The 16,419-nt window shown below is 38.4% G+C and overlaps 1 protein-coding gene across 1 annotated transcript; it reads right to left on the bottom strand.

The window, feature by feature from the left end:
- Window positions 1-554: 554 nt before the first annotated feature.
- LOC148862605 (protein NOI4-like) lies at window positions 555-2,543 on the bottom strand. Its single transcript, XM_088977233.1, has 3 exons — window positions 2,296-2,543; window positions 847-1,041; window positions 555-744 (listed from the first exon to the last, which is right to left on the bottom strand). The coding sequence occupies exons 1-3, from the start codon at window positions 2,302-2,304 to the stop codon at window positions 721-723; spliced, it is 228 nt and encodes a 75-aa protein (XP_088833359.1). The 5' UTR covers window positions 2,305-2,543; the 3' UTR covers window positions 555-720.
- Between the last annotated feature and the right edge of the window lie 13,876 nt (window positions 2,544-16,419).

Below are 16,419 nucleotides of genomic sequence, written 5' to 3'. Positions count from 1 at the left end.
GAACTCACTTTCCTCTTGTATTGCATTTGCACATACATCTTTTTTTTTTCTTCTTCTTCTTTTGCTGGTTTATTCTGAGGGATCCAACTGTCTATTCCCTGTTAAGAAATATTGTTTTAGTTGTAAATTGAAACAAACAGGACAAAAGGATTTGGAATTTAGTTTGTGCATTTTTACTTATGGAAGTTTCGGTTTCTCACTCTCTGTTGGCTTGGTTCCTGCGAGCTGTTATTGCTAAGAGAGAGGATGATGACATTACAAAATTTTACACGTACACACCTTGTTCAATGGTTCAGTGATTCCTCCAGAATGGAATTTTGGTTATTATGTTTTTCACTTGATCGCTGATGGCATTTGATAATATGGACTTCCATGTAAATTTTTTACCAGACACACTTTATATATGACAAGGGTCCGTTGGTTTGCAGTCAGAATTGGGATCGGAATCAAAATTGAAATCCTCTGAAATCGCCTATTGACATTCCACCCAATCAAACGGCTGGAATGGATATTCTCGATGTTTAATACTTCATAAATATAATAGAATTGGCTCATTTGGATGAAAAAATATATATTATATTTTTTTATAATTAATAATCACAACACATTTTGTGTTCCATCAGTTTGCTAGAGGCATTTGGAATGGACTCAAGTATTTGTACCACCACACAAAATCATGTTGAAGAAATCTCAGGGCTCCCAAAGGTAGGTAGTCTTGATTCACCCACAGCAAAACCATCTTTTCTGCATCCAATTTACAAGAAACATGTTGGAGATGGCAAGAATTTTCAGAGAAGAAAATGCAACAACCATTAATCTATCATTATTATTAATATTAGGGAATACCTTTGTGGGTATCCGATTATCTTCCTTGTCGTCGTTCCTTTGTGGTGATGATACTCCGGTAACTCCACCCCCAGCGATCGCGCTGCTCTTCTTCTCATCTCTCGCCTTGTTAAATATCACTGTAAATCCTTCGGCTGATGCAGGATTATTCACATCCCACTCGCCAAACTTGGGCAACGGCCGACCCTTGTCATGCTGCAATCAGAAGCTAGGTTTAGTTTGACAATGGCTGAAAATGGCCCAACTTAACTGAATGATTTATTGCTCTGTCTTTTACTGAATAAGTTATTAACGAGGTTGTGAAGTCCTTGATGGCTGAAGGCTGAAGCTGAGTTGGGCTGACAGGGTATCTTCAAGATTATTATTTAATTACTTTATCCACTAAAAAACAAACAGAGCAACAAGTCATTCAGCTGCAACTGAACAACAACTAAACACCAGCAGAAACGACCATCTCAATAGAAAGAATAGCTAGAAAATAATAGAATTCAACATTAATGGCTTATCAGTATTAACACAATTCATTAACACCTATAGTTCTCTTCCATAAACACAAATTAAAATGCACAGCACACTTTGTTACTGCAAAGGAACAGAGTACTCTCTCAACCCAATTCAACTCATCTCAGCCTTAATCCAGACTACTTGTGGTCAATGGAAAGAACAGAGTAATCTGCATTCATCATATAAACATATCCAATTTGATCAATCTGAACGATTTTCTTTTTTTTTTTTTATTAATCTAATCTGAACACGAAATTGAGGTTTGGGCCGAAGCCTCCCGTTTACCATAACATTGGTAATGTTATCATTTTTAGTTGTTACTTGTTAATAATTGATACTTGTTCTTCTAAAAGGACAATTTCTTTCATATGCAGAAAAAAAGAAAAGCATTGAATCAGAATACTTGGTCTTCTAACAAAACAGAATGTTTCTCTGGAGCTTGTTGTCATTTGTTGAAAATGAGCATGGAAAGTTATTGGAAATAAATACGATACTTGCCAATTCCATACAAAGGATAAATTATTACCTTGTTTACAAAGAAAAACATCAATCAATCAATTAATTCACAAAGAAAGAGGAAAAAAGAGCGTTATACACCAAACAGTATTCCACAAAAGCATGGCAATTGAACAGTTCGGACAACTTAATAATTTTTCACGTAATGCTTCCTCCTAATCTGAGTTTCATCTCGTAACTGAAAACCATATACCTCCAAGCTTTCTCTTTTCAAGACCAGATAACCATTTGTTCAAAACCCCCTGATCTTCTCCTAATGATCAGAAGTTTAAACAATAGATTCCACAATATATCATCCATGAAGCTAATTGATTATTCCCATCCCACAGATCCTCTAAATCACTTCGTTAACAACAGATAAATCATAAAACGAAAAGGGGAGAACCCAAAACTAGTTTAATTGGAGAAGCATGTGAAAGAAAACCTTACCGACGACATGATCGCAGGGGCTTCGAGTTCCAGAGATCGGAAACGGGGGAGAATGACGAGAGATGAGAGAGAAGAGAGGAAAGAAGAGGGAACAAAAAGAAAAAGAAAAGGAATAGACCAGGAAAGAAATGTTTGTTTTAGGGAGGAGACAACGAAAGAGAAAAGGAGGAGAGACAGAGCGAGTCTTTAGGGCGAGCCCAGAGACGAGCGTTCAGCAATGTAAGAGGTGAGGTCCACACGTCGCCTGCGCGGGCCAACTAACCGTTTTTTTCTTTTCACTTTCTCTTCCCGCTACGCTACGCTACGCCCCTCGCGCAACACGCATTGCCGGGCCCACGTAATACGTGCCTTTCAATTCTCTCGACCATCTCCTGATTAAAATAATCGTAACCATAGGATCATATTACCGTATTATTATTTCTTCCGTTGGAACTGATCTGGCTCTTAGCTGGGACAACCCGGCCATTTGTGGGTCCCGGCTGGTTAGGGCGTACCGGCGTAGGGACTAGGGACCATACCAGAGAAGAGTGGGGGTGCGTGTGAATAAAGCATCATTTTTCCCGGGTTTTGGGTTTTGAGATTTCTTTCGGTTTGAATTAATGACAATTATTTGAAGAAAATGTGGTAACGTATGTATAATGTATAGGTGGTCCCCAGATTATTTAATTGAATTGTGGAGAGAAAAGCCCAAAGCTGAAAGCTGCTCGCAAACGCATCATCTCAGTAGGTTGTGAATGCATATGGTTAAAAGTTAAATTCGCCCAGGTTTGGGTTCGGATAATCTCAGTTAAATTTTAAGGTCGGGTTTGAATTAAGTGGGTGCAACATGAGGCCCCCTTTCATTAACAGGAATAGGGGTCTGGAATGGGAATTGGAATGGGTTATTCCGATTCTAATTATTTGATTGGATAGAATCGAAATCTCATTTGCATTCTCATTGGAGTAATATTCTCCCATTTGATAAAATGGCCATTTTTTCCCGTCTTTTCATAATGAATTCCATTCTTATTGATTTCAATTCATATTCTTATTCTCGTCTGAACCAAACAAACTATGGGAATAGGTCATTTCTATTTCAATCCGGAAGAATTTCATTCTGATTCTGATTTCAATTTTAATTCTAATTCTAAAGAATTTTTATTCCAATTCCAATTCCTCATTTGGGTGGGATTCAGGTGGTGACATATATTTTTTATTTTTAAAGGATAACAGACCAATTTCTATTACCCATGAGAATGAGACAAGTAGAATGGTCGAAGCAAACACCCTAATTTTGCTTTTCCAATATTATCCCTGCAAATGCTTGTTTGTCCCATTCTCATATATTTTATTTCTATTAATCAATTAACCATATATGAAAATTAGAATTACTCTTATATTTCTGATTATATCCCTTCATTTTTTTATTCCAACCTATGACAAATCTTCTGTCTGAGGTTGCATGGCAGGAGGCAAAAAGGGTCATTTTTTGTACACATGTTTTTACACAATGAATGCAAGTGCACAAGTATTCTCAATTTTCAGCCTCATTCAACTATTGGTTCAATAAGCACAAAGAAGCCATTACTAGCCATACAAAAAAAAATTTGCTTTTCTTTTTTTTTTTTGTAGAATTTAAGAAAATTTTATATTTTAGTTTACAAATTTGTTAATTGTTCAACATTTCTTAACCATACGGCCATATAAATCAATCATGTAGTGAATTGATAATGGAATATGGAATCTCACTAAAGTTGAATCTCTTCTATCCACTAGAATTGACCATATGATTAGAGCAATCCCTCTTAAAGAAACCAGATCAGGAAAGTGGCATAGAAGACAAGTGGAATTCGGGGTTGACTAACAGTTAAATCAGCCTATGAAGTTCTCTTGGCTCATAAATATGGCCAATAGGACTACTTTCCTTATCGAATTTGGAAACTACATAAATTGTTATTATAGGATTCAATATTATTTTTTATGTGGTTGCTAATTCAAGGCAAACTTCCAACATCTGCTCAACTTTATCATAGAAATATCATTCAAAACCAGGCCTGTTTGAACATATTTGGATATTAATCCAAGTGCTGAACAGGACTACGTACTTGTTGGGGAAAATGGGGTCACTGTAACTTAGGAGGAGAAGCTCTGAGGCGCATCTGAAGATACTGTTTTTAGAACGCTATTTGTCCCCACTCACTTTTACTGAATTCACTGTTGGGTTACAGGCAAATTCGTTCCTAGGATACAACAAAGCCTTGGGCGAAAATCTGCAACCAACAAAGTTGAAGAGTCTCCAAAGAAACCTTCTATGAAACTGTAGCAAACCGGACTGAGAGAGAGAGAGATAGTGAATTTCGAAATTGTGTGTTTTGGAGTCTGATTCATGCTCCTTAAATAATTTGTGAAGAGGTATGAGGAAAATGTAGGTGCTGGTTTAGAGAAAGCACCTTGAACATCACAATTTCAACCATTGTGACTGTTTAAAAAGTACTGTTAACTTTGAATTGTGCCTCTTGGTCACACCCAATCGAATCGTGACCGTTGATCATCAACGGTCATCAACGCACCAAAACTAGAGCCGCCCACTGTGAGCCACGCAGGTGTGAACAAAGTGTGAGCAAAGTGCACCTCTAAAGCGCCTCATTGCGCCACACACACACGCGCGTGTGCGTTGCACGGTATCAAATCCCCATACTCTCTTCTACTAATTCTAAGGAGTGTAAATCAACTCCTATTGAAATACTGAAAACAAACATTGTAATTATCCAATGTGGGACAAGTTCAAAATTGAGTTTTTTTTTTTAAGAGAAAAACTGATTTTCCAACCAAATGTGCAGATGTAATTTCTCATGTAATTGACCAATCAAACCCATTGGATTTAATCTCTTATGAGATTAAAATCCAACAATTCTGAACAAAAGAAACCTATTATTATTGTGTCATACTTTGTGGATATATATAATATGAAAATCTAGGAATGAAAAGATTTTCCAACAAATAAATACAACTGTTAAATCGATCTAGTCATCCATTCAAATATTATATAGATATTTTCCCTCTGCCACTAATCCAGTTGTTCCGAGTGATTCCAGGATTTGGAGAAGTATCAATTGGAGCCCTCCCCAATACAAGTCTTATGGTTCAGTCAAAAGAACTACAGGATTGGCTACTGCAGCAGGACTATTCAGGGATTACGGGGTTGTTGACTTGTTGGTATGGAGGATTTTGCATCATGTTCTTTCTCCCCCCCCCCCTGAAAAAAGATTCAAACACTTCATACCTCGATGTTTAGCTTACAAAAAATGCTCAATGTTTAATCTCCTTCATCATTGCACAAACATGTGCATATATATATATATATAAGTTTTGTTGGTCAATCTTTAGCATTTCCAAATGTTCAATTTAGTCATTTATCAAATAAAACCTCAGTTACATATTAAAGTCAATAGATAATACAATATAGAAAAGTAGGAATATAGGACCAAGTGAAGGAATGAAATAAAAAAATATTATATAGGACCAAGTGAAGGAATGGGATACAATATAGGACCAAATCAATAGATAATACCCTGTGCATGGCATGGCCCCCCCGGGTTCATGTAACTTTACTTTTAAGGGATTTTGGGCCAGGTAGGCATGGCCTGTCCAGGCCCACATGCTGGCGTGGCATGGCCGCTATAGTACGTTTTGCTTGCAAAAGTGAGTATGACATGACCCACATTATACCTCTAGGTCAAAGCCCCATCACATCATTCAGAGATCTGAAACAGATCTCACCACCCAATTGGTATGTATATGAAATAAAGATACCTTCCGACCCTGTGATTTTCCTTGGAGTAAGTTATTTTTATGGAATAAAATTTTAATTTTTTCTTACTATCCACTTCATGCATTTTCTATTAAAAAGGATTTTTGTGCTCAATTGATTTTTGTTGTTGTCAATTCAGCTTCTACATAGAAGTTGAATTAGAATCCTATTGTATCTCTAGGGGAATTCATGGTCCGATTCAGTGTGGTTTAAAGAAGATCTCAGTAAATTATGATTTGAGAAATTTTCAAACAAAATCAAACTGTTTTATTAAATTATTAGGGTTTGATGTGATTTCTAATATAGTTTAGGGAAATTTGGATTATTCTTTGATTCTATTGGGCTTAATCCAATTAGAAAGTCCAAATAGCACCCTTAAAAATTAAAACCTAAAACTTTTATATTATTATTTTATTATAAAATAAAAGATTTTATTATATATTTATAATTTTATACATTCAATTTTGATATATTATATTATATATAATATTTATACACTATTTGTTTATAATTATATTATGTGTGATTTACCGTTTATAAAGTCTAAGAAACTAAACCAAAACCACAAACCACAATAAACACCCCTAGGTATCTCCCTAGAAGGTAAAACATTAACAAGATTGAGATAAACATTTAAAAAAGGAGATGAAAACATAGAGGTCTTAAATTCATTCCAACATGATCTATGTCTATACATTCCATTACACATCTCAAATGAGATCTGTGGACACAGATCATGTTAGAACTGTGTTGGGAGAGTTTTTCTTGAGAGGAGATTCTAAACCTATGATTATAAGGCAAGAGCTGTCAAAGAGTGTGGGTTTCCTACCAACGAAATCTGTTCCAACGTATTCCAACATCATACGTGTCTAGTCTAGGGACACTACATATATCATACGTGGTGGATCCAAGTCTTTAATGTGAGATATGAAGACACGATTCTGTTAGAACCACGTTGGGATAGTTTTTGTTGGGAGGATATCTCTACTTGTCATCAAAACTAGTATATAGGCTCGTGAAACCCAAATATATTGACTTTATCATGGTTGTCCATAGGGGTCCTTGAGACGAGCCTTTTATGAGCTCGGCTCGTGAAAAGTTCAGTTTAAACCGAGTTTTGAGTCGAATTCGACCCTGATATATAGGTTCATTTGTTAATCGAGCTGAGCTCGAGTTCAATGAAGTTCGGCTCACGTACCTAGTATCAAATAAATAATTTTATTATATATAATAATAATTTTATTTTTCATGTATAATAGTAAATAATTTTTATAATTATTTTTTTATATTTAATATTAACTAATTTTTATAATTCCTATTTTTTTTGTTTAAAAAATATAAAAAATTATACATATAATTTTTATTTTTCAAAAAAAAACTTAATTTATAGTCAAACTCAAACTTACAAGCTATAAAACGAGCTGAGTTTGAGCCTAATAGTATTACTGCAAGCTGAACTCGAATAACAGTATTTGGCTCGGATCAACTCGAATCCACCCCTACTTGTCCAACACAAGGGATAGAGATTGTGGTTAGAAAAACAATGTTATAAGATTCGGATCAGACGAAAAACTAAAATGCTCATTGGATCATGATTCTACCAGCTAATCAAGTAGTTAGCCCATTCAAATCATCAAAACCGTTATTTAACAAGGACCTAGAAAGGTCATCGGCACCCTCGTGGCAACGGTATTAATCCCAAATTTCTGCTGCAACTAGCAAAAAACTTACCAATTGAGCTACAACGAATTGGCCCCATGGTTTTATCTTTATGGGATAAATTGCAACAGGTATACTATACTTTGGGGTAGTCTTAGTTTAATGCTTTAACTTGTAGAAATATATATTTAAGCTCAAATTTATTGAACTGATGTTACGATAAATGGTAAAATTATGAAAATACCTATTAATGCCAGGCAAAATGGGCCGTGGGCAATATTGTCAATTGCTTCCAAGCCGAGGTGTGGTTGAGTAGTTCGAGGCCCGGAGTGGCTGGGGTTGGTACTTGAGGCAAAGACTCCGACAATCAAATTAGTACGAGAGTAGTGCAAGGTGGACGAGGCCTGAGGTGTGAACACGACGAAGCAACAAAGGAGACTGAGAGTTCTCAAGTTCTTGTTCTTGATACTCAGTTCCAGTTTTTTAGATGTCTACCTTGAGAAGGTTGCCCCTATTTATACTTGAGGCCGCTTGGAGGTAGGCAGGCATGGACGGCCAGGATGTGACCCGGCCCTGAGGAGCACGGTCATCTGGGGTTGCCGCGTGCGGCAGAGGCATTGGGTCCATCCTGCGCACTACCATCCGCCATGTGTGTGCACGCCTACATCATTTTACCCCCACTCTCGAGGTCGTGGTGGAGGTCTTAGCTAAGGACCTTAGCTTCGACCGAAGAGAGTGTCATCCTTACTAAGAGGCATTGAGTGGCTTTTCTTGACGAGGATCTCAGCTTCGGCTTTGGAGGTGTAGGGGATAGCCCATTTCTGGAGTGGGGAGACATCGGCTCTGGCTTAGGCTTCATTGAAGGTAGCCCAGTTTATGAGCGTATGGACGTCATCCTCGACTTCATGGGGCTTCCGCTGTCTTTGTGGCAGTTACTTTGTTGACTCCACCTCTTGAGAGAACCGTGGAGGGCTGAAAAGCGCGAAGGCATTAGCTTCCGCTTTAGAGGGCTCGGTACCATGTCTTGTGCAGGTATGAGGCGCATGTGCCCTCAGTCGCGTGCTTCACTGACGAGCTGACGAGTTAGTGCATTGGTTAGGTGTCGGTCTTGGCCGGTCACCACCGTGCAAGGAACACACATTGGGTGGTCATGCCGTGGTTGTGCACGAGATGAGTTTCGGTGTCGGGTACTGTTTGTGCATGAGATGGGTGAAGTATTTCTTCGCATTCGGTACCGAGGGCTGGTCATTTAAGCTAGATTGGGGAAGATCTAGGCCGAGCTCCTAATGGAGGAGGAAACTTCAGTGTGAGCTGGCCTCGGCTCCACTTACCCTAGCAGGAGGGTATAACTTCAAGAAGGCTGAGCTGCTGAGGAGGAGGGATGCAAGGTTGGCGAGAGGCACCAAGGAAGCCGTCGAGTCGTGGTAGGCGCCCAAGGTGATGAGGCTCCAAGTCAAGGAGGTGCACTCGCCAGAGGGTCACCTGTCAAGGAGTGGCTTGCGCCAGCCAAAGGGAACGCCAAGATCCAAAGGTCGACCTAGAGTATAATTTTTGTGCTTGCATTCTTTTTTTTTTCTTTTTGTGTGTGTAGGGGCCGATGCCCCCTTCCAAGAGGTCACAAGTTGAAAAAATATGTCACTCACTAAGCCACTTGTTCAAGAACTCAAGTGAACCAGGCCGAGGCTGAGCTTCACCGTCGAGGACGTGAGGCCTCTTTCCTTAGCGAGAAGGAAAGGGAGGCAGATGCCTTAGCTCTCCCGATGTTGCAAGGTGCCCTTGTCTTGGCGAGGTGGCATCGTTCTCTTTAGCGTGTCTGTTCTGCCGTGACTTGTGTTAAGTGGAGGGCTGATGCTGACTCTTCAGCCTGGATAAGAACTCACTCGCCATGAGGGTCTTCCGAGGTTGAAGCCAATATCAAAGGCTGCTACGCTAACTGTGGCCGAGGTCCCTTAGAACCTTTGCTAAAAAAGGTGAGCAGGAGTGTGACCTTTTGCGGGTTGTATGCCTTGGGCTGACGTCCAATCTAGGTGCGTAAGTTAGATAGAGGTTTGTGGGCCGCGGTTGATCGTTTGACCTTCGGGGGTTGTGTGCCTTGGACTGACGTCCAACCCGAGTGTGTAACCTTGGTGAAGGTTGTATGCTACAATCGACCACTCGGTCGAGACGAGAACGTATACACTAAGGACTTGAGCCAAGATGAGAGAAACTTGCTTGCTTCATTACAAAAAACTCCACTAAACTTGTTTTCATTGTCGATCATACATTGCGAGGTCATCGGGGTTCCTGATGCGAGGCACAAGTGATGGTAATGCTGGAGATCTGAGTGCTTCTCATTTCTTTAGGGCCGCAACCGAGGCTACATCTGAGGCCAAGCCCTTGGTGATGACGTCTACTACTCCTGCCCGCTACGACTGCTATAGGGGCGAGGTGGTGACATCACTTTCAACGTATTCTTTCAGATACCCACGACGAATGAGGGACTTGATCTCATCTCGAAGCTCGTAACAACCCTGGGTGTCATGGTCGACGCCCCGGTGGTATTTGCAATATTCACTTAGGTTACCCCTCTTGGGGTTCCTCTTCATCTTCTTAGGCCATTTCATGTACTCTTCCTTCTCTACCTACATGAGGATATGCTCTCGGGTGGAGTTGAGTGGTGTGTATTCATCGTAGGACAGGGTCGGCGGCTTCTTGTCAATATTATTGCTGGTGTTGTCATTGTCGTGGCCTCTCCATTCTTCCTCTTCTTCTCTAAGCCCCCATGGTTGTGGTCAACCTCTCCTTGGCCCTCGCTAGCCAAGGCCTCCTCAGCGGCGATGTGCTTCTAAACCTTTTTCAAAATTTCTGCCTTGGTTTCGGGCGGTGTCTTGGCGATGGAGCACTTGAAGGCCGACCCGGTAGGAGGTTGTGGATTGCTACGTGCATGGAGACCATGTGGTCGAGGTCTCAGATTTTGAGCTCTTCTTTCTTGAAACGGTCGATGTAGGATTGCAGACTCTCGTCATGCCTTTGTCGGAAGCAAGATGACGCTCTTCTGGCATCGTCAGCTACTGATGAAGCAGGTGAGGAAAAGGTTGGCAAATTGCTCCCTTGAGCTGATGGAGCAAGATGAGAGCCTGGAGACCCACCGACGGGCTGCCCCCTTGAAGGTCGCTTGGAAAGCCCGACATGTCAAGGTGTTGGAATATCCATAAGGGAGCATGAGCGCTCAGAAGCTTTCCAAGTGATCATCTGGATCTGTGGTGTCGTCGTGCGTCTCTAGTGCAAGAGCTTTAAAGTGAGGTGGAAGGGGTTTTGAGGTGATGGCATCAATGAAGGTGTCCATTCTGTTGGACGAGGGATTTTGGCTTGCCGAGGCATCACCTTGGCTCTCCCTAACTTGTTGAACTTCATCCTTGACTGCGCCGAGTTGTAAGTTGATGATGTTTTGGTCGATGGGGGCTTAGGCTTCATGTTGGCCTTCTCAGGCATGGAGCAGGTCTGCTCGGCTCCCCGAATATTCTGACGCGGGCATGTGTTGCTTCTTCTGGCCCGCCTATCATTTAGGAGGTCTCACAGATCTGAGATGCGAGAGGGAGAGGTGTAGCATTGGCCCCCAAAGGGGGGTTGTGGCGGCTTGACTGCCCGCTCTTGTCCCGTGGGCTTTCTCATCGGCAGCGGTGATGTCCTTGGTCTCGGTGGTAGTCGCAAGACTTAGCTGATTCACCCCCTTTTCGGCTGGGGGGTCGGGTCATCTTTTGCAGCTGGTTGGCATGTCGGCGGCTGTTGGACTTTGAAGGGTCGGCTTTGTGGGATCCGACTAGGCCAATGGCTAACTGGTTCAAAGACGTGCGCTTGCCATGGTGCCCCAGGCTTCCAGTAGGGGCGGCTACCCTAAGGGTGGCCTCCTATTAGGTCCCCCACCTCCTCCAGTCTCAACGTGAGGTTGTCGAGCCAATCGAAGATTGCTTGAAACTGGTCCATCGTGACCGGGTTCTGAGTCTTCCTAGTGTTCTTTGCTATGTCGGTTGAAGCTTAAGAGTTTAGTTGAAGGAAGCCTTAGCGATGTTCCCATAGACGACGCCAATTGTTGTCGGGCAAAATGGGTCGAGGTCAACGCTGTTGATTCGCTCCCAAGTCGATGTGTGGTTGAGTAGTCTAAAGCCCAGAGTGGCCGAGGCTGGTAGGCCGGTCCTTTAAGGAGTAAAGGAAGGAGAATGTCAGAGGCCTCGGGTTTGTACCCGAGGCGGAGACTCCAACGGTCAAGTTAGTATGAGGGCAGTGCAAGTTGGACGAGGCCTAAGGTGTAAACATTCAAACGAGGCCACAAAGGAGATTAAGAGTTCTCATGGTCATGTTCTTGATACTTAGTTCCGGTTTTTCAGATGTCTACCTTGAGAAGGTTGCCCCCTATTTATACTTGAGGTCGCTTGGAGGTAGGTGGGCGTGGACGGCCAGGATGTTGCCCGGCCCTGAGGAGCACGATCATCTATGGTCACTGCAGCAACGCCATTGGTTTCGGGCTGCACATCGACCTTTGCTTTGCGCAGGCCCTCATTGGGTCCATCCTATGCACCGCCGTTCGCCACTTGCATGCACGCCATAGGTCCGGGTCGTGTGCACCTACATCACCTATGTTTTGGTTCTCTTTTCTCATTGCTCATCTTCTTCTACCTTTGAATGCAAATCAAACTTGATAAAGTCTCAATTCAAGTGTGGTTTTATTGTAAAATATGAAAATGCCACCATTGGTCTGCATCCAAAGTCTAAAGATAGAAGAAGATGAACAGTGAAACAAGAGAATTAGAACACAAAACATGGGCATTTTCATAATTACCCCTAGTCGTAGTGGTAATTTAGTGGAATTGGACCTAAGTGTATATTTCTAAAAATTTAAATACTAAATTGACACATTAAAAAGTTTAGGCACTAAAGTGAGACTACCCCAAGTACATGATACCTATTTGCTAAAAGATATCCTTCCCAAGCCAGTTGAATGCCCAGTTAGAGGTAGGAGTGAGCATTGTTTAATAAAAAAAAAAATGAAAAATTGAATAAATGTTTTTCATTTTCGGTTTTGATTTTTAAGTTAGAAAATTCAATTAACTAAAAAAATCAATATTAACCGAAAATTTTCGGTTTCAGTTATTACGATTTTCATTATTTTGGTCTCGATTCAAATTTTCAATTTTAACAAATAAACCGATAATTCACCCCAAGTGGGCTAGGCTTGGGCTATGTATCCAAATGCCAACATAACGATGGAGGATCATCTCTTGCTCGACCCCATAAAAAAGCCTATCGTTCGAAGTTCTTTTTGAAAGCACTAATGCACTACAATAAAGTCATTTATTACTTACTAAGACCGCGCGAAAAGACACCCTTGACGTACGAACTAAGAGCTACCCTATGGTTGTGTATAATTAAGACACTCCCTCCACATTGCAACCACTTTTTACTTTTTTGGTTCTTTTGATAGATTGTAATGTGTACATGCATGATATGTGACAATTTCTAATGATAATGGTGATAAGATTTAGATGTTATTATCAAAATTCATATAACAAAGATAACATTATGTAACTGGTATCATAAAAGTGATGACCAACTAGGTGGTTATCGTTATCATCTAACAACTTTGTCTAAACCAAGGTTTTGAAAAATGACCTAAAATTGAAATAATTTTGGTCAGCGGTTTTTAGGATGACAGTTCGATCGTTAAGTTCAAACGGATGGCCCATTCCAATGGGTCAATAGTTTGACTGTCTGGGTTAGCATGTTACTGACCAATTCAACGATTCTTGGCCAAGGATCAGATTTGGAGTAAAATGGAATCGATTGCCTAAATAATTCCCGAGCCAAATGATCCAACCATCCAATTCAATAGTGGTTCAAAAACACTGATCTGAACTACATGGGATCAACTATAGGAATCCTCTTCACCATTCAATTCTATTCAACACAACACTATATCCATCGTTAAATTATGGACACTTGTATTATATTTTCTTAGTTCCACAAATGTCCTCTTCAAAATTTCCCTAGCTTTTATTGCCCCTTCAATATTAAATTCATCATTTTTTTCCGAATAGATGTTAAATATGATTTTGCATGCACATGATCAAACCATCTCAATTTACTTTATCTTCTTTTTTTTTTCCTTTTGTATTGGGTTTGATATTTTGTAAATTTTACATTTTTAATTCATTCATTAAAGTCATGTTAATTTTTTATAAATTTTACATTTTTAATATTTTGTATTTCTATTATTTATTTTATGACATCACAAGTTAACTTGTTTAATTGGGAGGAAAATACAATTGAAATTAATTTTTAAAATATTGGTTTTATCCCATGGTCAAAACAACTGGCCAAATAGGTAAACCCAACAACTTACAATGATTTCGGAGTCCATTTACCACAAAACCAATTACTTGCAAAAAATCATTTACTTGGTTAGCAACACAGTGATCTAATAACCATTTAACCTAGTTAGTGAGATCACAAGTCATACATCACTTTTTTTTTTCTAATTTTTGTATTCCACTTTTATCATTAATAAAAAACAATTCTTATTTACTACACAGTTTTTAATATGCCAAATATATAATATTATACATGTTCCCAAAATTGTACTATTATTTTTTGTACTTTTTCTCATAATTTTTTGTATTCCTTTATTTTTTAAAAATATTTTTTAATTATGACACCATGGGTTAACCAATTCAACCCAAATGGTTGAACCATTGACCTACCATCTAGATAGAAAATGGTTTCATTTTTTATTGATTTTAAAATTTATATTCTATTTCCATCATTAATAAATACTTCATATTTATCATATTTATTTTTTGGGTTGTCATTGTGTGGTTTGGGTTTTTTACCTACTTTATTTGGGTGTTTATGCTGTATATACTTCCTTTTTTCCCTTTTAATAAAGTTTTAATTTACAAAAAATATAATACTTGTTTTTAATATGACAATATATAATAATAGTGTTGTGCCCAAAATTATCTGTATATTTATCTATTTTTTATTTTTATTATTTAATTATGGCATCATGGGATGATGACCCATTTGGCCCAAATGGTTGAATTACTTGCCCACCACCTAGAAGGAAAAAAAAAGCGGATTCATTTATGGGTCGATCTTAAAAATCTAGGTTTTTTATATTAGGAAAATCATTATTTATGGACTTAATTAATGGAATTTAATGATAAAAAACAAAAAATACCTTAAATATAGGATTCGGTGATAGGAATAGAAGTTAATACCTTAAATATGGGATTTAATGATAAAAAATTGAATGAATTAAATAGTAGCATTAAAATTATATTTTCTGCCCAAAAAATGAAGAATGTCCAACTTTAAATTGAAGGGATATTTTAGCCAAGAAAAGATTCAAAAATTAATAGGAGTTAATAGCTTGAATATGTGATTTAATGAGAAGGAATTGAATGAGCTGAATAGTGGTATTGAAATTATATTTTTTTACCCCCAAAATAAAGAGTGTTTAAATTCAAAATGAAGAATATTTTAGTAAAAAAACTCGCCTCATTTGTGCTTTTTATAGTGGTATAGACATATAAAATGAGATTTTTGACACTAACAACTCTTCGACCAAAATTATTAAATCAAAATAGATAATTGAAACGTCAATTTGAAATTACAGAATAAAAAGATAAAAATAAAACAGATAATGAGAGGAAATATAACAGAAAATAAAAAACAAAAATATAATAAAAAATAATTTTCTTTTATCATCAATTTTTTTTTGTTTTTGTTTTCGTTATCTTCCTCTATTTTTACTTTTATTTCTTGTTTGTTTTTATTAATTTTTTTAGAATAAAAACCATTCTCAAAAAGTTAAGACTGTATTTTGATACATTTTTGTTTCTTTTCAAAAAAAAAAAAAAGACTGTATTTTGATAATAAGCAAATTATAGAGTAATCTCAATAATTATAGGGTTGTCTTACGAGAACAGGTGTAGCCCATGCCATGCCAACTACAAGAGAAGCGATACTAAAACATCTCGGGCGTTCACGATCACATAGACACAGAGATCACTACCTTCCACGGCGAATCAATAAAGCGGGCCCATGTCTGTTTTCCTCGATGATGGAGATGTGTGCGCGCCCCGGATGACCTATTCGAATATGAGGTGCGGCGCAGAAGAAAATCATCATGGTTCTCAAAAGTCAAAACAGCCCACTTTCATCACAGATTCCCCAAAAATATGAATAGAGGCAGATCCACGTCCAGATTCGTCACTTGGGTGAGATAAAAAAAAAAGTAAAATTCTACTTTATTATCCTGACCTTTGGGTAGTGTGAAGTTGGTATCCGCCATTAATTGATCGTCAGTTATTTTTTTTAAATGTCAAAAATATCCCTTAAAAGGAGATGGTTTATTGTCTTTTTCTATCTTGAGACTGAATTAGTTGAGATATTTATTCTAAATTAATAAAGTTATTGTAGATTTTTATTTAATTATTTTTTTGTTTTGAATATTGTTTTCTTTTATCATATTTGATGCTTTTTCTCTTATTTTCTTTGAAAATAATCATTCAATTTTTAGAGATAGAAAATAATGAACAGTATATTTTTTTAAAAGATAATTTTAATATTTTATAACTGACGATCGATTAACGACGAGGACCAACTTAACGGTATTGCAGTGAGACGTTTGAAAGTTT

Source organism: Nelumbo lutea, chromosome 3 (assembly GCF_056320005.1).
Source record: "Nelumbo lutea isolate HS-2025 chromosome 3, American lotus-T2T, whole genome shotgun sequence".
NCBI classification, from domain to species: Eukaryota; Viridiplantae; Streptophyta; class Magnoliopsida; order Proteales; family Nelumbonaceae; genus Nelumbo; species Nelumbo lutea.
Note: the sequence above shows the minus strand (reverse complement) of the source record. Positions and strands in the feature narration are given on the sequence as shown.

What these genes read in the sequence shown, in the direction of transcription:
- LOC148862605 (XM_088977233.1), bottom strand. An exon ending in ATAATCGGATACCCACAAAG is followed by an intron (nt 745 to 846) that starts GTATTCCCTAAT and finishes AATTGGATGCAG; the next exon opens with AAAAGATGGTTTTGCTGTGG.